This window comes from Neopelma chrysocephalum, unplaced genomic scaffold (genome assembly GCF_003984885.1).
Source record: "Neopelma chrysocephalum unplaced genomic scaffold, ASM398488v2 Primary Assembly neopelma1_97, whole genome shotgun sequence".
NCBI lineage: Eukaryota > Metazoa > Chordata > Aves > Passeriformes > Pipridae > Neopelma > Neopelma chrysocephalum.
In genome coordinates this window covers 2,813,929-2,835,493 of record NW_020897760.1, presented here as the reverse complement: position 1 = coordinate 2,835,493, position 21,565 = coordinate 2,813,929, and the positions used below count along the sequence as shown (strand labels likewise).

Below are 21,565 nucleotides of genomic sequence, written 5' to 3'. Positions count from 1 at the left end.
CAGGAGGATTGTTCTCTAGTTTCCTGATGCCTAACCAAGAGAGAAGTCATCCATGTGCATATGACCAGTCTGGGCTGTAGGGGCACATTTCAAGGCTGGGGTGTGGGAATGGTGCAGCACCTTTCTGCCTGTCAGGGGTTCAGGAGGTCCTGGGACCTCTTGAGCCTCCCTGAGAAGCACTCACTCCACTGCAGGGCAGGGTCACTGTGGCTCCTGTCCTGACCCCTCCTCTTTAATTCTCACTTTGTACAGCGAGACATTGGGCAGTTGACTTGCACTGGAGCCACGTCTGGGCCAGGTTTGGGAAGACTTGGATGATCCTTGTGGGTGCCTTCCCACTCCAGAGATTCTATGAGTCTACAAAGATGACTCCTCCATATCCAGTGGAATAAAGGGCAACCATTACATAAATCCCACATGACACCAATTTCTTCAACTCTGCAGGAATTTTTAATCCTACAGAATCACAAAGTGTTACTTAGTGAGACCAACGTGGACACTTTGTCACAGGCAGGCAAATATGGTGAAAATAACCAAAAAATGAGAAAACTCAACAGTCTGCTCCAGTCCTGGTGGCTCTCCCTCCCATTCTTTGCTTTCTCTATCTTATCTATTTCTCTCCCAGGCTTGGCATGTCCCCAGCATGTGTTTGCAGCTTCTCTGCCCACCTTTCCTCCATTTCACTCGAGTTCCCCTCTCCTTCATGTCTGATTTTCTCTTCCCAAGCTCTTTTTTACTTGTCTGTTCTACTTTCTCATTAAGCTTGTCTTGGCTCTCTGCAGACTGACCCGTGTTTGGCTGGCAGGGTACATTTCACTGGCTGCTTCTTGTCTCCTCCAAGTACAAAAATATTGATATTTACAGAGCTTGTTGTAAAAATCGATATTGCAGGAGGCAGAGCAGAACGGCTGCTGTGTGTGATCCGGTCCTGTCAGACTCCACCACGGAGAGGGCTCCAGGAAATCAGGAGAAGTGGTTACGAGTTTGGTCTGAGAGCACTGGGGTAGAATGATGCCATTTCTTGTCTTGCTTGTGAAAAGATACATTTATTATGAAAATAACCCAATCTGTCAGCATCATTTCTGGCTCATGAGGGAGCACTGGTGAACGTCACCTTCCGTTCAAATTCCCCAGTGTATATTCCTTTGAAATCATGGAAAGGCTGAGAGAATTGGGATTGTTCAACTTGGAGAAGAGAAGGCTCTGAGGTGACCTTATTGCAGCCTTCCAGTGCCTAAAGGGCCTCCAGGAGAATGGAGAGGGACTCTGGGGCTTGGAGCAATGGAATGGAAGTCCATGGAAGATGTCCCTGCCCATGGAATGAGATGGACTTTAAGGTCCCTCCCAGCCCAAACCATTCTGGGATTTTGTGATTCTGGGATATCACATGTCTGGTGTTCACACAGGACACCAGCAGTGGGTGAGCTCAGAGTCCCAGCAGCAGGAGTTCTACAAACCTGTTCCTGACTGCAGAGATGGGAATTTCTCTACTATGTTTTAACAAAAGGCTTTAGAACAGGAGCTGAGAATTTATGTGGACAACGATTCATCTATTTTTCATCCCTATGGGAAAAGATTAATTACTGAGGAAACAGGCTTTTTTCCCCCATTCATATCCTAGAATTTAGAGGGGGAGCAAGAGCCTGAGCTCTGAGCAAATCCTCAGTAATTACCAGTACCACAGTATGTGTAAAATTCAACCTTCATAATTTTGCTAAATAAGTCCATATTTCTGCACTTGAAGCTGCCTTAGGGAAGCTTGAACTAAGACATCATTTTTTCCTTAATTTTTCTGAAATATCTCTATTCAGGAATAGGAGCTTCTTGCTCATCTGAGTTACTTCATGAAAATGAGATGAAAGTGCTCCAGCCCCACTTCCCAGCCTGCATTATGCAAATATGATTTATATAGAACCATTCCCTTAGGAATCAAGTCTTTCAAGCCTTTAAAGTAATAGAAAGTTTTCCAGCCACGCCGTCACCTGGTGGTTGGATTTTGTCAGTGCAGGAGCCTCTCAGATATTCTCCTAATTCCCTTGATTAGTCTCTATAAAATTTGTTTGCAACTGTCAAATACTTGCTGCAAACTCAAAGCACTTCAACACCTGTTAAATATTCACTAGTATGTGCTCCCTTATTCCCTAGGGAACCACCACAACTGGGATTTTTAAATCCTGAAGCACCTTGGATGTCTAAATTCTGATTCATTTCTCTGTACCCGAGGGGTGCACTCAGCAGTGGCAGGTTGCTGTCAAGGAGCAACGGGTTTGGTGTTTCAAAGCAAGATTTGTGCTGTCCTTAGCAGACTTCCAAAATGAAGTGGTGACAGCAAGGCCTGGCGAGCTTGGAAGTGCTGCAGGGACCACCAACTCCATCCAGAAATGCCAGGGTAGGACAGGCCAGAGTGGGATGAGCTCCCACACAGCACAGGGGGTTTTGTTTGGAGCACTGGCAGAGGCAGCGGCTCTTCCTGGTTTGGAGCACTGGGAGCAGCTGCCTGAGGAGTTGGGTGGGTCTCAGCCAAGAAGCTGCCAAACCTGGTGGGCCCAGGGACTTGCCTTCAAAACCAGTTTAAATTGTGAACTGCAGAGCTCTCCACAGAAAACTTCTGGAAGTGGAAAATCTATTACCCCCTTTGCCTTGATAGGGCGTTTAATTTGTGAGCAAGGCAGTAAGAGTTGCTTTAGTGGAAATGAGAGACAGGAGGGAGTAAAGTTGTGTGACAGCTCAGGTGAAGGACTTTGACATTTGTGAGGTTTTATGCAGAGGAAAGTTTTTTATGTGCTGGTGCTCCTTGAGAATTTGGGGAATTGCATTTTTAATTATTTGTCAAGGGCAGCTAGAATCTTGGAAATGTGTTATCTTATGTTTTATAGGTTGCAATTGAAATAAATAAATGGGGCTGAGAGCTCAAATGACTCTGCACAGTGTGCAACAGCACTTAAACTGCTTTGGAGCATTGGAAGGATGGAATATATTCCAGCAACATATTGAACAATGGGACAGCTCATCTGGAGCCACGCAGCCAATTCTGTTTGCCTACCCTAAGCTATAATTAAGATTGACAAGGTTATGTAGAGAAGGAGAATAAATATTGTAGGAATTTTAGAGATGTTGACACATGACTAAAGAACTGCAAGAAATTAAATTTCTGGACAGAAAATATGAACATAATTAAGCCAAGGTTACTTGAGAAAATGTAGGGAATATTAGTGAGGGAATACTTGGGCTGGGAGCTCGACAGCTGATTTAGTGCCATTTTCACAGTCACAGACTGGTTGGGATTGGAAGGGACCTTAAAGCTTATCCAGTCCCACACTCTGCTACGGGCAGGAACACATTCCACTATCCCAGGTTGCTCCAAGCCCCGTCCAACTTGGCCTTGGTCACTTCCAGGGATGGGGCAGCCACAGCTTCTCTGGGCAACCTGTGCCAGGGCCTCACCACCCTCACAGGGAGAATTTTTTCCCAATATCCCATCCATCCCTGCCCTGGCAGTGGGAAGCCATTCCCCCTTGTCCTGTCCCTCCAGGCCCTTGTCCAAAGTCCCTCTCCACCTTTCCTGTAGGCTCCCTTCAGGTCCTGGAGGCCACAATTAGGTCACTCCAATTCTCTTCTCCTTTCTCCTTAAAGGGGCCTTTGTTGTGCTGGTTCAGAGCCCCCAGTTCAGATTCCAGTAGTGGCAATAATGCGGCTGGTGTCAACTGGGATGGGAGAGCAGAGAGACAAGTGCTGTGAGTAGGTTGTGGAAGGGCTGGATTTTTTTTATTGGCTGCTTTCAATGAGAAAGAACATTTTTTGGTTAGAAATACAACTCTTATAAACATGGCTACTGTAAATCCTGCAGCTGTTTGGGGCTGCCCACCTCTCTGGCAGGTTCTGGCAGCTCTGTGTGTGTCAGGCCATGTCCCAGTGCCCGTTCTCCATCCCCCTGGCACTGCAGCCCCGCAGGGCCCTGAGGGACCATGGTGGGATAAGGTTCTCCACCTGCAGCAATTCCAGTCTCTGCTCCTCCTGACACTCTCTCAGCACCGCGATATATTCTTTATTAACTATTATTTTCTGCATTAGCCCCCTCTGCAGCCACGCTGGGTGTTCCCCACCCCTCCGTGCAGCTATTCCCAGGTGGACACAGGTGGGACGATACTTAGCCCTTAAGCAGCAGCCAGCACTGATCAGACGGATGGGAGATGTACTGCCATATAACTCCAGTTTTCCTCTTCCCCATCTGCTACTTGTACCTGCAACTCATCTGCTGCTTTTTTCCCTTGAACACAGCCAGATCACGGACTGAAGCTTTCATCGCTCTTCTCCCCAGGGCTCTCTACCTACATCCTATTTTAAGATCTATTTTCAGCTCTCTCTGGCAATTAACATGTGATATTGCAGTAAGTCCGTGCAGCAAAATTATTAGGTCATTTCCCTGAGATGTCCATTCTGGATAAATGTGCAATCAGGCATCTGTGGTGGTACAGGAAGTCGTGTTTCCATCACTCTGCAGTGCGTGGATGGCCATCAACACCCCAACAGAATCTGTATTAAAGATACACAAAATAATTAAGTCCAATTTTTCCCTGCACACAAACCCAGGACCGTCACAGGAGTTAATTGGAGCTGAGTGTGTGTAGCACTGAAAAGCTGGGCCGTAATTTTTTACAATGCTCTGCAAATATGTAATTTATGGGCAATTATGTGCATAAATTCTGGATCTTCTACGAACAAAACCAGCAAAGGCCAAACACTGTTAAAAATTATGTGGATCCAATACTCTCTCTTTCCACAAGTGATTCCATCCCTTGGAATTGAGAATGGAACTCTGCCTGATCAGCCCCAGCCACTGGAGTCCCACAATATGTGTCAGTTTACTCTCAGCGTCCCACCAACACTCACACCTCCCTCCCTTCCAGCACGTGGGTTTGGAGGGGCTGTTGGGCTGATAGGGAAGATAGATTTTGTATATGGTAGAAATAAGTGGGTCTGGTCCATTTTCTTGGTATTTTCTTATTCTTTTAGGAATGAAATGTTCCACATTTTGGGGTTGACTGCCTGCATTTTTCAGTCTTGCAGGAGTTTGAACATAATTGTGGCAGCTTTTAAAGCTTCAGCTTTTTAAACAGAGGTGGCAGGTGGGCTGGGGGAGCTTGGATCTCAGCACAGGCAAACTCACCCTGTTTGGGAAAAAAAAGGATGATTTTCCCCAGGGAATGGTGCAGTGCCATGCCCAGCACAGCCTCTGTCTCTGGCTTACATCTCTCTGGGTGTCCTAACACCCCTCAGCTCTGGGGCAGTGTCAGAGACCTCTCCCCACTTGCTACTCTGATCCTTCACTCCTGCTAAGCCAGTAAATTCCAGCTAATTATCCCTCCCCTGCTATAAATCAGACTAAATGACTGATCTTGCCTCTTTGACTTGAAAAGGAAGTTGTATTTTACAATGTGTGATGAAGAGGGGATTTTAAGATAGGGAAAAGCGGTGACTGCTTGTGTGTGTTCTCTCTGGGAATGGTTTTTATTTTGGAGTTGCAGACACTGCTTAGGAGGACAAGCTGATTAATCTCAGTTGTACATGGCTCTCACAGATTAATAACCTTGCTCTGATTCGTTCTATTTATGAGGAGGTTCAAATGTTTGAGTTTTTTTAAATACTGAAATATGTATAGCAAATGTTTCCCAGCCATCCCAGCCCAGTTCCTGAATTGACTACATTCCACCTGTTCTTGGAATAATTGCTTAAAACCGGTTATTGATTGCCGGTGCTCTCAGCAGCAGTTCCACTCACAGTGCCAGGGCACAGGGAGACGTGCTATCGCTGGCAGGGATCCATCTGTTTTCCCTAGTTTTTTATTCTATGGTCTGAGTATAGAAGAGTAAAGCATTATTACTGGCACAGATTTCCCAGAAAAGCTGTAGCTACTCCATCCCTGGAAGTGTCCAAGGCCGGGTTGGATGGTGCTTGGAGCAACCTAGGATAGTGGAAAGTATCCCTGCCCATGGCAGGGGGATGGAATGGGATGAGCTTTAAGCTCAACCCAAACCATTCCATGATTCTGTGATAATATATTGCTTATAAAAGGGTAAAATCTTTGTTCCTATTCAGTTCCAGTCAAAGCAAAATCATGAGCTGATCCAAGGCTGGTAGCAGTTAAACTGTGATGTGGGAATAATGTCGGTGCTTCTCCCACAGCCATGTGTGCCCCAGGACATAAATTCCTCAATGGCTCTGTCTCAGTATTCCTGTCTCATCTCTCCCAGCTCTGCCTGAATGAAACCAAGAAAAAAGAGGAGACCCAGAAATCTAAAAACGGCTCAAAGCGGGTGAGCAGCTGGAACACCGCTAAGCTCCTGGCAAGAGCATTTGGAGTATTTGTCTGGGAGGGAGCAGGAAAGGTGGATTAGCAATCCTGGGGAATGGAGTAGGTTTTAATGAAGTCACTCTTTGCAAATGTCACGACGAGGTTCCACCTGCAGTTTCAATTATTTCTGCTTAAAATATGGTCAGGTTTGGGGTTGGTTTGTTTGATTTCTCGTCTCTCCCAGCACTCTGGATTCAGCTTCCCTCTGGGAATCAGTGGAATTCTTCCATTTCCATTTACTAAAGGGAACAGGACCTGGTTCTGTGCTTGGCAGGGCTGGAACACCCTGGCACTGAGCAAAACTGAGGGTGCAGCCCAGCTCTGCCTGCTAAGGGAATTGGAGAGGGAAGCATATTTTTCCATTAATTTAAATAAACACTGATAAATAGCTAGGTCTGGACATGTGGGATGAATAATTAAACAAGATGGTGTTGCTGTACAGTTCTTTTCAGAGCAGTATTCCTTTTTTTCCTCCGAGATGTTCCAGCTCAGCAGGAACAGAGCAGGTCGGGGGGGCTGGAGTACAGCAGGGACAGGAGGTGAGAGAAGAGCAGGAATAGAGCAGGGTGGGGGATTAGAGGCCAGCAGGAAGAAGGGGGGAGAGGCCAGCAGGAACACAGGTTGGAGGACAGCAGGAACAGGGATAGGAGCCATCAGGGATAGGGGTCAGAGAACAGCAGGGACAGAGCAGGGTGGGGGGTTAGAGGCCAGCAGGCTTTGCAAACACGAAATCCCGATTACCAACTGCCTTCCCTTCCCTTCCAGCCTGACCTGGTTTTGCTGGCTGCTCCCTCGCTGACAGTCAGTGTGCACAGCACAGCGTGTGGCTGCTGAGCTGCTCAGGGCTGCAAGGCTGGAGCAGGGCGATAATTCCCCGTGGGATTTCCCTAGGGAAAGCATTGAGTGATGCTGGTGGTGGGGAGGGAAGGCACAGCCCAGGGCATCAAACACACCCTGTCACTACCCTTGTGAGTGTTCAGTAAGTGCTTCCCCATCTTCCTCAAGATATTCCTGTAGTCAGCTGTACTTGGTTTTAGCCTTAATTTAAACACCTTTCTGGGCAGGAGTATGAGTCACTCTGTTTCTATATAATGGTTTTATAGTGATGGATGTACAGAACACACAGTGACAGAGTTGCAGGGTTAGTTATCACTTTATACACACATACCCCCATAATGATTGGGATTTATAAAGCAGTGACACAGCAACGTACAGCAGATCATTTTGTGTTGTTTGGCATCACGCTGTCTGGAGTGGAGTGGGTAGAACAGGAGGTGCAATTATCCAGCCATCCATTCAGATTATTTATTGTGGATTTTCCCTGTACAATCCAAGCACCTCCCAATACTGGGGAATGCAAATGCTCACATCACCTGGGAGGGACCAGCTTTCATCCTCCATGGGAGAAAAATGCCCAGTGGGATTTTAAATACTTTCAATACTATTCATGTAGCTATTTATACAATAAATACGTGCTTGTTCATTCTCTGGCCAACAATTATTTTACTTGTCAAAACTGCAGAGTAAAACGTTGTTACTGGCACAGATTGCCCAGAGAAGCTGTGGCTGCCCCATCCCTGGAAGTGTTCAAGGCTAGGTTGGACAGGGCTTGGAGCAGCCTGGGATAATAGAAGGTGTCCTTGCCCATGGCAGGGGGTGGAACAAGATGAGCTTTAAGGTCCCTCCCAATCCAAACCATTCTGTGATTTAATCTAAAATCATACAAAGATGCAGATATTCTCCCTAAGTATGAATTTTAATGTATGTTGTGTGTTTTCCAGTGTGATTCCAGTGCATTATTCCCACCTGTTGTTACCAAACTCAGCTTCTTAATACACCTCATACAGAGGTAATCAATAATTGATAGAGTTTATAAAAGTCTATTTGTTCTGATGGGAAATTGTTAACTTTCAAAGATGTGCTTCTGTCTTTCCTTTTCTTTTACAAGTAAAATGAACAGCCAACATATTTTGAACACAAATAAGGAGGCTGGGTATGTTTTCTTCAAAGGGAAAACATAAAGGGAAAAGAAAAAAAGAATTCCCACTAGTTGTTACTATTAAAAAGCTGTTTATAGGTGATGTGTTAAAGGAAATGTCTGCAGAGCAGTTCCCTGGTGCACATGGGTTATGCAAATGTTGTCAGGTTACATCAAACTGTGCCTTGGAGCAGTCGAGGAAGGGAAGTCTCTGTGAGGAGACTCAAGAGGCTCAGATGGATTTCCCAGGAATTATAAAAATAGTTACACACAGGCAGTCAATGGAAGTTTGTTTGGGCAGTCAGTGGGTGTTGGGCAGTCAGTGGGTGTTTGTTGGGAGGTCAGTGAGGGTTTATGTAAGTGCTCAGTGAGGGTTTGTGTATGTGGTCAGTCACTGACTGACTGGGAAGGCAATCAGTGAAAGTTTGGGCAATCAGTGAAAGTTTGTTTGGGCAGTCAGGGAATGTGTACTGGGAAAGCAATCAGTCAGTGCTTGTTTGGATAGTCAGTCAGGGAATGTTTGTTTGGTTGGGTTGTTTATCCTTCCTCTCAGCTGGTTTCTCCCAAAAACCCTGTGCTGAGAAATGCCATTTTTGTCACCCAACAACAGATACATTTAATTCCAGAGGGAACTGAAATTCCCCATCCAAGTTCCCTTTTCCACAAAATGCTGGACCAAGTGACCTCTCGAGGTTCCTGCCAGTGTGGGCTGTTGTGTGGTTTATGAAATGATTAAAGCTGGTCCAGGACTGTGCTGTAAGATACAGGCACCACCAACCCCAGGACCTGACCCTGCATGTTGGCATCGGGCACTGACTGCTCAGATGGGGTTTCACTCTCTGTAGCCGAGGTTGTTGTGGATTTGGGGTGAAATCCTGTCTTGCTGAAGTGTTCTCGTTTTCTGGCTGCACCAGCCCTGTCCAAACAGCGTGAGGAGAAGTTCTGGCAGGGGAAGGATGGCACCAGCCTCCCGTGACCCCTCTTCAGTGCTGCACTTCTGGGGTGCCCCGAGGGGCTGCTTCACACCGAGATCTCCCCCCAGGGAGATGTGCAATAGTATTATTAATAATGTAATAATATGGAGCAAACAGCTGTGGGGTTCATCCAAAAATCTGGCTGGTGCTAGCAAACACAACCTGAGCCATCTGTGCCAAATCCCTGTATTTACATCATCCATCCACAACTAGCTCTTCATCCTGTAAATCAAGAGATCATTGTGATTCTGCTGAATGATTCATTATAGCAAAGGACTGCAGCACAATTAAATTTGCCTTCTTTTATTATTTATCCCTAATATTCCAAATAGTGGTGTATCAACAAAGTAAATATTCCAGGAGATAAACACATGATAAATGAATCAGCCCTGGTAGAAGTGAGACAGATGGAGTCATTTAGTCATTAGTTTGGACGAAGAATTCTATTTCCTAGAAGCCTTTGGTATGTTGAAATTTTGTTTTCATTCCACAGAGGGATGAAGATTGTTTCTGAAATATTTTGACAAAAATGGAATTGTTGAAATGGCCTTGTCTGCCAGCAGCACTTTCTGAAATACATTATTATATACTGCCTGCTTTGGGGGACACTTCTGTGGAATCTGTTCTGCCTGACAAAGAGCAAAGATCTGTCATAGATCATTCTGGGTTTCGAGCAGGAACTAAATCTGGGTCTGAGGTAATGGCAGAAACTTCAGGGAAATGGGATGCTTCTCGTGATCTGCCTTTTGGCTTGTTTTTCATTGTGTTGGAAAAGCAGCAGAGCTGGTCACACACCTCACACTGCTGGGCTGAGGAACTGCTGCAAGGAAACGTGGTATTTGTAAAAAACACCAACATGGGTAACAGAATTCCAGAATGTTTTCATTTTGCTTTTTTTTATAAGTTTTAACATAATTTCTCAATTTAAAAAAGCAAGAAAGTACTCAAATTCTTTCAAATGCAGCAATGCTAACCCATGGCACTGACCTGCTGCCCTGGTGGGTCCAAGTGAGCAGCTCCAGGACTAGATATTGCCCCAGAGGGTGGTTGGGCACTGAACAGGCTCCCCAGGGCAGTGGTCACAGCACCAAGTCTGCCAGAGCTCAAGGAGTGTTTGGACAATGCTCTCAGGGACAGGGTGGGATTGTTGGGGTGTCCTGTGCAGGGCCAGGAGTTGGACTCATGATCCTTGTGGGTCCCTTCCAACTGAGGATATTTCATGATTCTGTGACTGAAGGAGAATCACACTGACATCAGCCTGTGCAGAGCCCTCAGTGACCCTGGTGACAACAGTGTCCCAGGACAGAGGGGGCCCCGGGGGCCTGAGCAATGCAGACTGTGCTGGGACTCAGCCCTGGACCCCCACTCTTGGTGCCCTTTGACTGAGGAGTGTTTGCTTTGTGCTCCCCAGTCAGGAATCATTTTTGTTTGATTTTCACTTGTTCAACATTCGGGGCTCAGAGCAATTGCTTTTCATGGAACACTTCTACAGGGAGCAGGAGGCTACACCTGGATGGCCATCACTGAGAACACTCATCACACCAGCAAGGGCAGGTCTGGCCTTTCTCCATCGGTTCTGTCATCCCCAGTGGTTACTGGTTTGTGCTGGGTGGCTGTGGGGGGAGAGGAGCATGCCAAAACAGGGCTCATGGAGATCCCACAGTGCTGTCAGTGCCACCTTCGCTCCTCTGCCATCAGTCCTCCTACCCTGGGGAGGAAGAAGTCGTCCCAGGGGCATATTACTGGGTTTTGTTGGCAAATAAAAGCATTTCCTGATGGTGGGCATTGCAGAGAAGGACAGGATTTAAAATTACAGTTTGAACAGAGTTTTCCTGGGTTTGCCCCAAATCCAGCATAGCCCTTCCCCAGCACTGCCCAGGGCAGGGTCATGGCAGGGCTGGACAGTCTTGGCTGGACCTGCTGGGATGCTTTTCCAAGAGAAACCATACAGAAGTTTGGATTTCTGTTGAGAAGGCTCCAGCAGCACATCCTTTGCAAGTGCTGGCACACCAGTGTGTGACACCCATGGATGCAGGAGTTTGGGTGGGGTTTTACTCTTTTGGTTTGTTTTCCCCCAGCTTTGAAGCCTTTCTGCACCAGAGACTGGTGAAGCTGCAGGCTGAGGATGGGGCTGTTTTGGTCAGACGTGGGTACCTCTGTGGCCCATTATTTATTTATAAACGAGCTGTCTCTGCTATAAAAAGGTTTGCAATAGCCCAATAATAAATGCATTCATCACCACATCTGCTGTAATCACTGCAGCTCCTGAGCTGTTATTTGACTCTCATTAGCTGCAACTCCCATTCACCTATAATTTATGAGAAGCATACAATTATGTGTTATCACTACTTCAAGTGATTACTACACTGTATGTTTTTAAGATAATGGCATGGAACACTCGGTGATGAATTACACCTCTCTGGGTAGTTCTGCTTCTGTCATTAACTCTATTATTTTACTTAAACCAACCTGGGGGGCAGGGTTGGTATTACCTGCTCAGAGAAGAGTCCCAGGTCAATGCTGATCCCATAAAGGACATGGCACAGCATGTAGTTATCTCCCACCCTGTGTCCTCCCCACTCACAGTGTAGATATTATTATGAGGAAATTGTAAACTCCAACCTGTTTTCACTTGGAAGTTTTTTTTCATTAAGCTTTGATAGGGAAAAAAGCCTTTTCAGGGAGAAAATGTGGAAGAGCAGGAATACTGAGAAATTCTGGGAGCCCAGGGGGCAGCAGCTTCTGTCACTGCTCTGCCTGGAGGAGGAGGAGGTGAAGGTTCTTTCTCTCCCAGTGTTTTGTCCTGGTTTCTTTCCACCATGTCCTGTCTCATCTGCAGCTGGGTAGGTCCCTGGCATCTACGGTGCAGGAAATCTGAGTGCTCCTGGTTAATGAACTCTACACCAGTTCTCTAGAGGGGTGGAGGTGGTAGAGGAGCAGAGCAGGGAGGTTAATTATGCTAATTACTCATGGAAACTCAGGTAGCACATTGCCCCATTTGTTTCAGGCAGTTTGCCAGATAAAAAGCTCATCCTGTTGTCCGCTCCTTTTGGAAAAGTCCATGGATCAGCAAATATTTTTAGAATTATCCTGAGTTTTCCCTAAGATTGCAGATCTCCAGTTCTGAGCTGCTGTTTCACAAAGGAGTGTTATTGGCAGCTGAGAGTCTCAGGGAATCGAGAGTAGTGAGTGTGGAAGAATGTCTTTATTTAGAGGAGGGGATTACGAATTAGTGCATTGATATGGTGTTAAATGAGTTATCGTATTAAATGAGATCTTTGATGGAAACACAGGGCAAGATGTCCCAGGCATGTCCTGTCTGTTCAGCTTGGAAGGGAAGGAGATCCTATTGCATCCTTAGCCCCTTGGCTCTCAGAGCCAGGGAAGGTTTAGGTTGGGTATTAAGGAAAATTTCTTCACAGAAAGGGTTCTCCAGCCCTGGCACAGGCTGCCCAGGGCAGTGGTGGAGTCCCCATCCCTGGAAGCGTTGAAAAAACCTGTGTCTGTGGCACTTGAGAACATGGGTTAGTGGTGAACGTAGCTGTGATACTGGTTTGAGTGTTGTACTTGATGGTCCTTGAGATTTTTTCCAGATTTAATGATTCTGTGAATAGTTTGCTCTTTGCCTGAAGATGCCTTGGAGCAGAGGCTGTGACAGGACAAGGTGAGGCTGGAAGCCTGGTCATGCTCTCATAAGATGCTGATAAGAACAAAGAAGGTTCTCCTGGAAGAATCCTCCCTGGGTGGCTTTCCAATGCCACAACAGCAGCACAGGGACCGGTCTCCTGTGGTATCTTGATGATCTTGGAAGTCTTCTCCAACCTTAATGATTCCATGTTTCTATGATCTTCTTCCTGATGCTTGGCAGGAGCCAGACTTTGGATCCTCTCCATCCTCCATAGGAGAGATGCTGCATCTTTTGAACCTGACGAGAAAACTTACTCTAAAAAGAGATTTGGTACCAAATCTGCTTAAAAAGCAGAAGGACATGGAGGAGAGAACAAAGGAACCAGGCTCGTCTGTGCTGGGAACACTTCAGTGTTTGATCAGAGCTCTGCCCACTACTGACAGGGAAAGAGAGAGAATAATGAGACGTTGGGTCTTGCAAGAAGGAAAACTGAGACCAGGGTGGGAGGAAGGAGGAAGGGTTTGGTGCCAGGCGTGTGCAGGGGTGGTGGGAGCAGGTACTGGGGTGGATACAGTGGGGTGGTGGGGCCAGGACAGGCACAGAGGTGGCAGGACAGAGGGGCTCAGAGGGGACCAAAGCAGAGCCCGTGGTGTTTGCAGGACCTACAGGAAATGCTTCAAAGTTCAGGGGTATTTGCTGTCAGCCAGTGCCTGCATGGACAGAGAGCTCTGAAATCCATATTGGATCCATTAGTGCCACTTCTCCTCAATACCCACTCACCTGGTGTCATTTCAGACATGCAGAAGAGCAGAATTCCCAGTGGGTTTCATATTTCTGGAAGCAGGAGAGGGCAAGTGGAGCTGGAAAAGTGTGCACTCATGTAAAGAAACCTCTCCCCATCCCAGTCAAGCGCTGCCACCACCCTCTGAGCAGAAGGCATTTTAAAGGGAGATCTGAGGACTTGGGCATACAGTGGGAATTCCAGGCAAAGCAAAGCTAATTATTGATTTTTGGTCTGTTTTGGCTGCTCTGAGACAGAGCTTGGGGTTCTGCTTTTACACTCTGCTGTAGAACATCAGCTTGTCTTCCCCGTTTTACATAACTCCTTTTTTCCAGCCTTTCCAGGGAGTGCCTGTGTGGGTTTTGGATTTCAGTCCCACTCAGGAGGGAACAGTCTCCCTCTCTCCCTCTGCAGGAAAATGTGATATTTGCATTTCACCAATAAATAGTGTTACTTCTTGGGGAGGAAAAAACCCATCTTCCTAAGACTTAAGATTTTGAAACTCTTTAGTCCCAGGTCTCTCACCTTCCCTCCTTCCTGGAGTGACTCCTCTGCCATGTTCAATACTTCCTCACTTCAGGGATTGTTTCATGCCAGTGGCTGCAGCCGAGCACTGGTCAAGTCTCCTCCCCAAGTGACCTCCCAGTCCATGTGTCCACTCTTTCAGGCCTGGCAGTGAAGAGCACAGGTTAAATTACCTGAGGAAAAGGCGAGATTGGAGCTTCAGCATCTTTACACTCTGGATACCCTGAGCTGGGGGTGCAGCTGTGCTGGGGACACCTCGAGCTTGGGGTGCAGATGCAGCTGGGGCTCAGTGGGCACCAGTCCCGACCTCGACCATCAATGCATCAGCTCCCTGATGGACTGGACTGTTCTGTAAATAAAGTTAAAAACTGTGATGATAATGATCAGCTGTGCAAGTTTCTGTGAAGAGTTCCAGGCTTTGACCTACAGCAGACACGGAAAAGCTGATTTTGATCACAGAAGTAAAAGGGTCACAAAAATAAGTGTCTTCAAACTGAAGGAGAGCAGGGTAAGATTGGAGATTAGGGACAAATGCTTCCCTGTGAGAGTAGTGAGGCCCTGGCACAGGTTGCCCAGAGAAGCTGTGGCTGCCTCATCCCTGGAAGTGTTCAAGGCCAGGTTGGGCAGGGCTTGGAGCAACCTGGGATAGTAGAAGGTGTCCCTGCCCATGGCAGAGGGACTGGATGAGCTTTAAGGTCCTGCCAACCCAAACCATTCCAGATTTCTGTGATCAACTATAATCACACCTATTTTTAATGTTTAGAGAAATTCCTTTAGCATAACAAACTTCTAGGATAGGATTTGTAAGAATCTATGGAAAACATGGAGAAGACATTTATTGGATGATCCGTAAAAAAACTTTTGCAAAGGTTCTTAGCAGATTTCTGGTGTGATTTTCTGTTTCTGGGGCTTGGATGTCTCATTTTATGTTCTGAGCTTGGGGATGTTTTTCTAGGCAGGCCCCAACCCTTGTGTTTCTCTCTTTTCTCACTGCTCAGCTCAAAGACAGTCTCCTCTAAAGCAGAAGGAATTCACTATTTTTCACAGAGGTTTTCCATGTTCTGGGGGAAGCGACTGTAACTCAGTGCCAAATCCAATTTTGCTGGATAAAAAAAAAAAAAGCTGCTGTAGTAAGCAATAAAAACTCTTCACATCTGCTTTGGTGAACAATCGCCCACTGCAGGGTGATGAAAGGGGCTGCTGCCATCCCTCGTGGGCGTCAGGCAGCTCCTCCAGCACCCAGAGCACCCATTACATAAAAACAGACACGTTTTCAAGTCAAATTCTTCCTGGCTTCCAGGGAGAAGAAAGGATTCCAGGATTTGTGTAAATGAGATGGAACTTTTAACCTGAACTGCAATAGCATTGCTGGTTTTAGAGACACAGCCTTCACAGAAATGAGTCATGTTCCCACCTGGAATATGCGTCCTGACATTGAGGGGATGTGATTTATGGAGGAGGCATCTCACAGAATGTCACTGGTGTGTCCTCTCAGCCAGAGAGGTATTTTGAAGGATTCTGCAGCTGGGCAGGGCAGTGGCTCCTGAATGGCATTTCCTGGCCATTTCCCACAGCTCCTGGTGCTCCAACGTCCCACCTGGGGAGGGAGCACCAAATGGAGGCCCCTGGGACTGGTGGGTGAAATGAGAGGGTTGTGTGAGTTGAATTTACCTACAAATTTATGAGACAGTTTTTAACTTACTTGTCCTTTTAGTTTGGCAATCCAGGTCAAATAAGGAATTGCACAAGGAGTGAATAAAATGGGTGAGGATAATGGGTGAGGAAAATGGCGGCATTTGGTCCTACTGAGTGAAGGATTTACAAGGGCTTAGAGGGACAGGACAAGGGAGAATGGCTTCCCACTGCCAGAGGGCAGGGTTAGATATTGGAATATTAGGAAGAAATTCTTCCCTGTGTGGGTGGTGAGGTCCTGGCACAGGTTGCCCAGATAAGCTGTAGCTGCCCCATCCCTGAAAGTGTCCAAGGCCATGTGGCTGGGGCCTGGAGCAACCTGGTCTAGTGGAAGGTGTCCCTGCCCATGGGAGGGGGTGGAACTAGGTGAGCTTTAAGGTCCTTCCCAACCCAAACCACTCTGGGATTCTAAGATTATTTTCCTGTTAAACACTGCCCAAGCACTATCCAGAAGCACTATCCTTAAACCAGAGGGAATCAAAGGCTATTTGGAGATGGACAAGTGTCCCGCATTCCTGTGCTCTATGGAATGTGGGAAGGCTCCACGTGCATTTCCATGCATTGTCCTTCAGGGGCTGCCACCTGGGAGCCCCGGCCCTGGTGCACTGCGAGGGCTCCTGGAGACAGAGCCCATGTGCTGCTTTAATTAAGCAACTGCAAAGAACTGTTTTTTACAGAGATTAATAGGTCTCTGTTTTAATTATGGGGAAATAATAGACTAGAGAGCTGGGAAAGAGGGAGGTGTAAAAAAAAGAGAATTAAAAACTTGAAGGAAGCTGGGTGAGACTCAATTTTTCTGTACTTACAAATTACAGAAGATCATCCCCATTAATAATGATTGGAAAAATAATAAAGTACCCTCAGCCGTGTATGACAGTTAACATTAAAATCTATTTTTTATGCTTGTTGAGTAGGGAATTTCTGATTACAATCATCAGTTAAAAAATAAATTGTATTTTTTTCCAATCTTCCAAGTTTAAAAATAGAAGAATTCTCTTCTTAGTTCAGCTCTGGTTTCATCAATAGTTTTCCAAACCATATAAAGGTAAAAGAGCAAAAGTTACTTTCATTTAATGATTGTTATGCTTACTTTAATTGTGCTACAGTGTAATTATTAACTGCTAAAAATAATTAGTCCTATGCATAGATTTCAAAAATTGCTTTGCAGGAAATGCTGTCATGACTTTAAAAACAAACAGAATTCAAGGAAAGAGAGGAAAGGGGGAAGAGAGGGAAAGGGAGAAGAGAGGGAAGGCCACTGATATTTGCTTTTAAATAAATTATTTCCCATAGATTACCAGAGGAAGTGTTTTAATCTTGGACTTTATTAAACCTCAGCATTCTTTGGCTTGAGTTTTTTCCCTGTGACAGGCAGTGATGGACCCCAGGTCCCACAGTCCTGGCCCTGTCACTGTGGGCCTTCAGTGCTGGGATCCCGCAGACCTTGTGTGTGCCTTGATCTGGGACCATTATTAATGAATTTATGGCACTCACAACCAGGAGATGAAGAGGAGTTGGGCTCTTGGCTTGAGGCTCAGCCTCATCCCGGGGGATTGCACTGGAAGGCTGCCAGCTCCTCGGAGCTTCCCATGAAATCGAAGCTCTGCTCAGCCTCATGTCTCGTGTTGGCTGAAAACTCGAGTTTGAGCTCCCTGAGGGGTTTGGAAGATCAAATGGGCAAATTGCTCCAGAGCACAAACCCAAATTTGAGGGTTTTATTAAATCTTCACTTAACCATTCCTGTTTTAGGGTTTGTAACACATTTTGCTCATCTTTCCTGCTGCTCCCTTAAGGAACTAGAGGTTCTCAGGGAGGACTTTGGGCAGCTCTGTGCAGCTGCACTCCAGGCACTGAATGTGGGCATCTCACTGCCCAGGCTGCATGGCAAGATGCAGTCAGGATCCACACAGCTGGGGACCCTGAACTCCTCACTGGGTTGCTCTGAAGGGTTCTTGCCTCTTCACAGCTGCCTTTCCTCCCCAGTCCTCACTCATGAGGGGGTTGTCACCAAGTGTGCTCTGATCCCCCAGTCCGAGGGGCCTGGACATGGACAGTGTGTCTGTGGAGCAGGCAGTTCATAGAATCCCATAATGGTTTGGGTCAGAGGGGACTGTAATCTCATCTCATTCCAACCCCCTGCCATGGGCAGGGACACCTTCCACCAGACCAGATTGCTCCACACCCCATCTTCTTGTAGGAGCTGCACCATTGCAGGGTTTCAGTCAGAAGAGCCAATGTGTTTCCAGATATCATAGAATTATGGAATATCCTGACTTGGAAGAGACCCACAGGGATCATTCAGTCCAGCTCCTGGCCCTGCACAGGACACCCCAACAATCCCTGTCTCTGAGAGCATTGTCCAAACACTCCTTGAGCTCTGTCAGCCTTGGTGCTGTGACCACTGCCCTGGGGAGCCTGTTCAGTGCCCAGCCACCCTCGAGGGGAAGAACCTTTTCCTGATATCCAGCTTAGACCTCTCCTGACACAGCTCCATGCCGTGTTCATGTTGGTACACAGAAAATAATACAGAGTTATCATTTCTTATCTGCAGCTTAAAAAATAGTATAAAACCCAGTGTTCTTAGTTAAAATGAAGCTGTTTGTCCAGTGGTGAACCCTGTGAGCAATGAGGAGCACAGAGACGGGCAGATCTTAGGTATGAAGGTGACTGGGGTGTCACAGAGTCCATGTGTGCTGCTCAGATCCCATGGAATTGCCTGGGGTTGGTGTTTTTATTGATCTCAGTGTTAATTCTTTGCAATTGTTCATCCACGTCCAATCATTTGGTTATGTCACACAAACCATATGTTAAAAGCTGCTCTTTCACAGGAGATTTTAAAGGTATGGGGGTGAAGAGCCAAGCCATCATTTAAAGGGGGCAAATCCTTAATTGTTCTTATTTCTGCTCCCCAGCAGTAACTACAGCATGGCCTCTGCTGGCCAGGGATTCACATGGGGGGACATGGTCTCAGAGCTGCCTGTGGAACAGTTTTAGGGAATAACTGTGTTTTCGGAACTGAAAAGTGATTTGCAAACTGCAAGGGATTAAATTTGTTAGATTAGAAAACATTTCTGAGATGAATCATTTGATTGCTGCTTCCATGGAGTAAATATGCACTTTATCCATCGCATCCCACGTGCATGGTGGGAAAATACAGCACACTGGCTGCTGCTGGATCTGAAAGCCATTCTGTGCAAAACATTCCAGCCAAATTCTGCAGCATTTCCAAATCACTTCACTCCCACAGCCTGAGGGAACACGGATGGGGTTTGAATAAGTGAAGAGAGGAGAGCTTTGGGCTGTTGAAGGAGCCTGTCTGAGGTGAAATATTTAATCTGTTTGCAAAGCACCTTATTTGGAGATAATGTTTAGTTTGAAACAGATGTTCTCACATACCACCACATGCTTCATCACAGCCTGGACAATCACGGAATCATAGAAAGGCCTGGATTGGAAAGGACCTCACAGATCATCCCATTGCACCCCTTGCCATGGGCAGGGACACCTTCCACCAGCCCAGGTTCTCAGATTTGCTGTAATTGACTGGATCCAGCTCTGCAGAGACAGCAGCAGAAGAGAAACAGGTGTAGAAAAACATCATTGAATTAGAGCTTTCTCTGCTTCTCCCCACTCTGCTGTTGATTAGAATCGATTTGAAAATGTTCATAAGACTTTGAAAGTGGCTCCTTGCCTTCTCTGAATGAGACCAGACCCTACAGAATTCCTCCTGCAGGAATTCAGAGGTATCTGCTGTGCTCTTCAGCCTCAAAGTGACACTCGCCAATGACATCCCAATTCTGTGCTATACAAACGGGGATTTTTTATCCCATGTTGTATCTTCTCTGAGAACCCTTTCAGATTTAATGTTGAGATCATTAATTAAATGAATGGTTATTCTTATGATTCATTTCTGAAGAATTTCAGCCTCATGTTTCTAGTTTCTTATTCCTAAAAGGAATGTCATTTTTCCCTTAAACAATACTGCCAGATGCTTAAGCCACAAAATCACCATTTTTCCCCTCCCAGTTTCTATAGTTGTGCTATTTTAATGTTTCATCAAAGAGATGAGCTCCATTGCATTCCTTTCTTCTGCTGGATTTCCTTTATGTGAAAACCTCTTTATCAAATAAAAATGTCCCATTAGTCTGTTGCACTTTGTATTACCTTCCTTATTACCTTCCTTCAGCCTTTAAAGTCATTTTAAAGCCTGCGTTCCCAATGTGGGCATGGTGGTGAGCCTAAAATCTGCCTCATTCATTCTCCACAGTTCCTTAAATTTATGGAAAGAAATGCAGATTTCCCAGTCCTACAGCATCATTCTCAGATTACTCCTGGATTTGCAGATTCCTACTCTCAAACCCGAGTCCATCAAGGTTTTTCTCTGCCATGACTCCATCTCTGCCTTTTCCCACATGCTGGGTGCCATCTTCTTCATGGAAACCTGGAGTACAGTGTGCAGTGGGTGTTGATTCCTCATTAAATATCCTTAACCTTGCTGCAGACTGGCTCAGTCTCTCCATCAGCTCAGGAAATAAAGCTCTCTCCACATGTTCTCCCTGTCCTTTTATCCCCTCTCTTTCCAGCCACTGCTGGGCTTTACTGGTTTTCAGAGAATCATATCCCAGACTGGTTTGGGTTGGGAGGGACAACAGTTCCACATCCCTGGAATGTTCAAGGCCAGGTTGGACGGGGCTTGGAGCAACCTGGTCTAGTGGAAGGTGTCCCTGCCCATGACAGGGGGTGGAACTGGATGAGCTTTAAGGTTCCTTCAGTCCAAACAATTCCCTAATTCTGTGATTCCATGAACTCTCTGAAAAGAGAAAAAAAATGGTTTGGATTCTACAGTGTCCTTATATATTTTGGTGGAAGAAGTCTCTTGGTTCCCTCACTAAGCAAGCAGGAGGTGGTTGTGCCTTAGGAACAGGGCAGTATTTTTCATGGGAGCACATTGTGCTCCTGATGCTCACGGGCCAGGGCTGGAGGAGAGAGGGCTGATTCAGCCCAGTCAGAAATAACTGAGACTTTCTTGCTACTGCTCCACCAACCTTTCCCAGTAGGAAAACCAGAAAGAAAGAAGAGAACAGAAAAATATGTGTGTGTTTATTGTGTTGTAAGATGGGCTTTTGGGTTTAGGATGATTTCGAATTTACAATTGATCCATAGTTTGAGGTTCAACTCTGATATATTATAGTTGTGTTCAGTCTAAAAATCAGTAGCAGTGCATGGGACTTTACAGCTCCTACATTTTCATCCTGATGGTTTCACTTTTTTCCCAGGTGTTACTTGGAAGATGGAGCCTCTAAAGGTGCCTGGCTGAACCGGTCAAGCATTATCTTTGCTGGCAGTGACAAGTGGTCGGTGGATCCCCGGGTTTCCATCGCCACAGCCAACAGGAGGGAGTACAGCCTGCAGATCCAGGACGTGGATGTGACCGACGATGGGCCCTACACTTGCTCTGTGCAGACCCAGCACACCCCCAGGACCATGCAGGTGCACCTAACTGTGCAAGGTATGTGTGTGAGCCAATTCCACATCCTTTCAGGAGGTGGAGGAGAAGAAGGTCTGGTTTATAGATGAGAACCATCATCCCTTTCCTTTCCTTTCCTTTCCTTTCCTTTCCTTTCCTTTCCTTTCC

At 46.3% G+C, this 21,565-nt stretch overlaps 1 protein-coding gene across 2 annotated transcripts in view; it reads left to right on the top strand.

The window, feature by feature from the left end:
- NEGR1 (neuronal growth regulator 1) overlaps nt 1-21,565 on the top strand; it is a 213,426-nt gene that overhangs the window by 79,041 nt on the left and 112,820 nt on the right. For both annotated transcript variants that reach the window (XM_027694428.1, XM_027694429.1), the window contains exon 2: nt 21,207-21,439. In XM_027694428.1, coding sequence (XP_027550229.1) covers nt 21,207-21,439 — 233 coding nt within the window. The remainder of the gene's footprint in view (nt 1-21,206; nt 21,440-21,565) is intronic.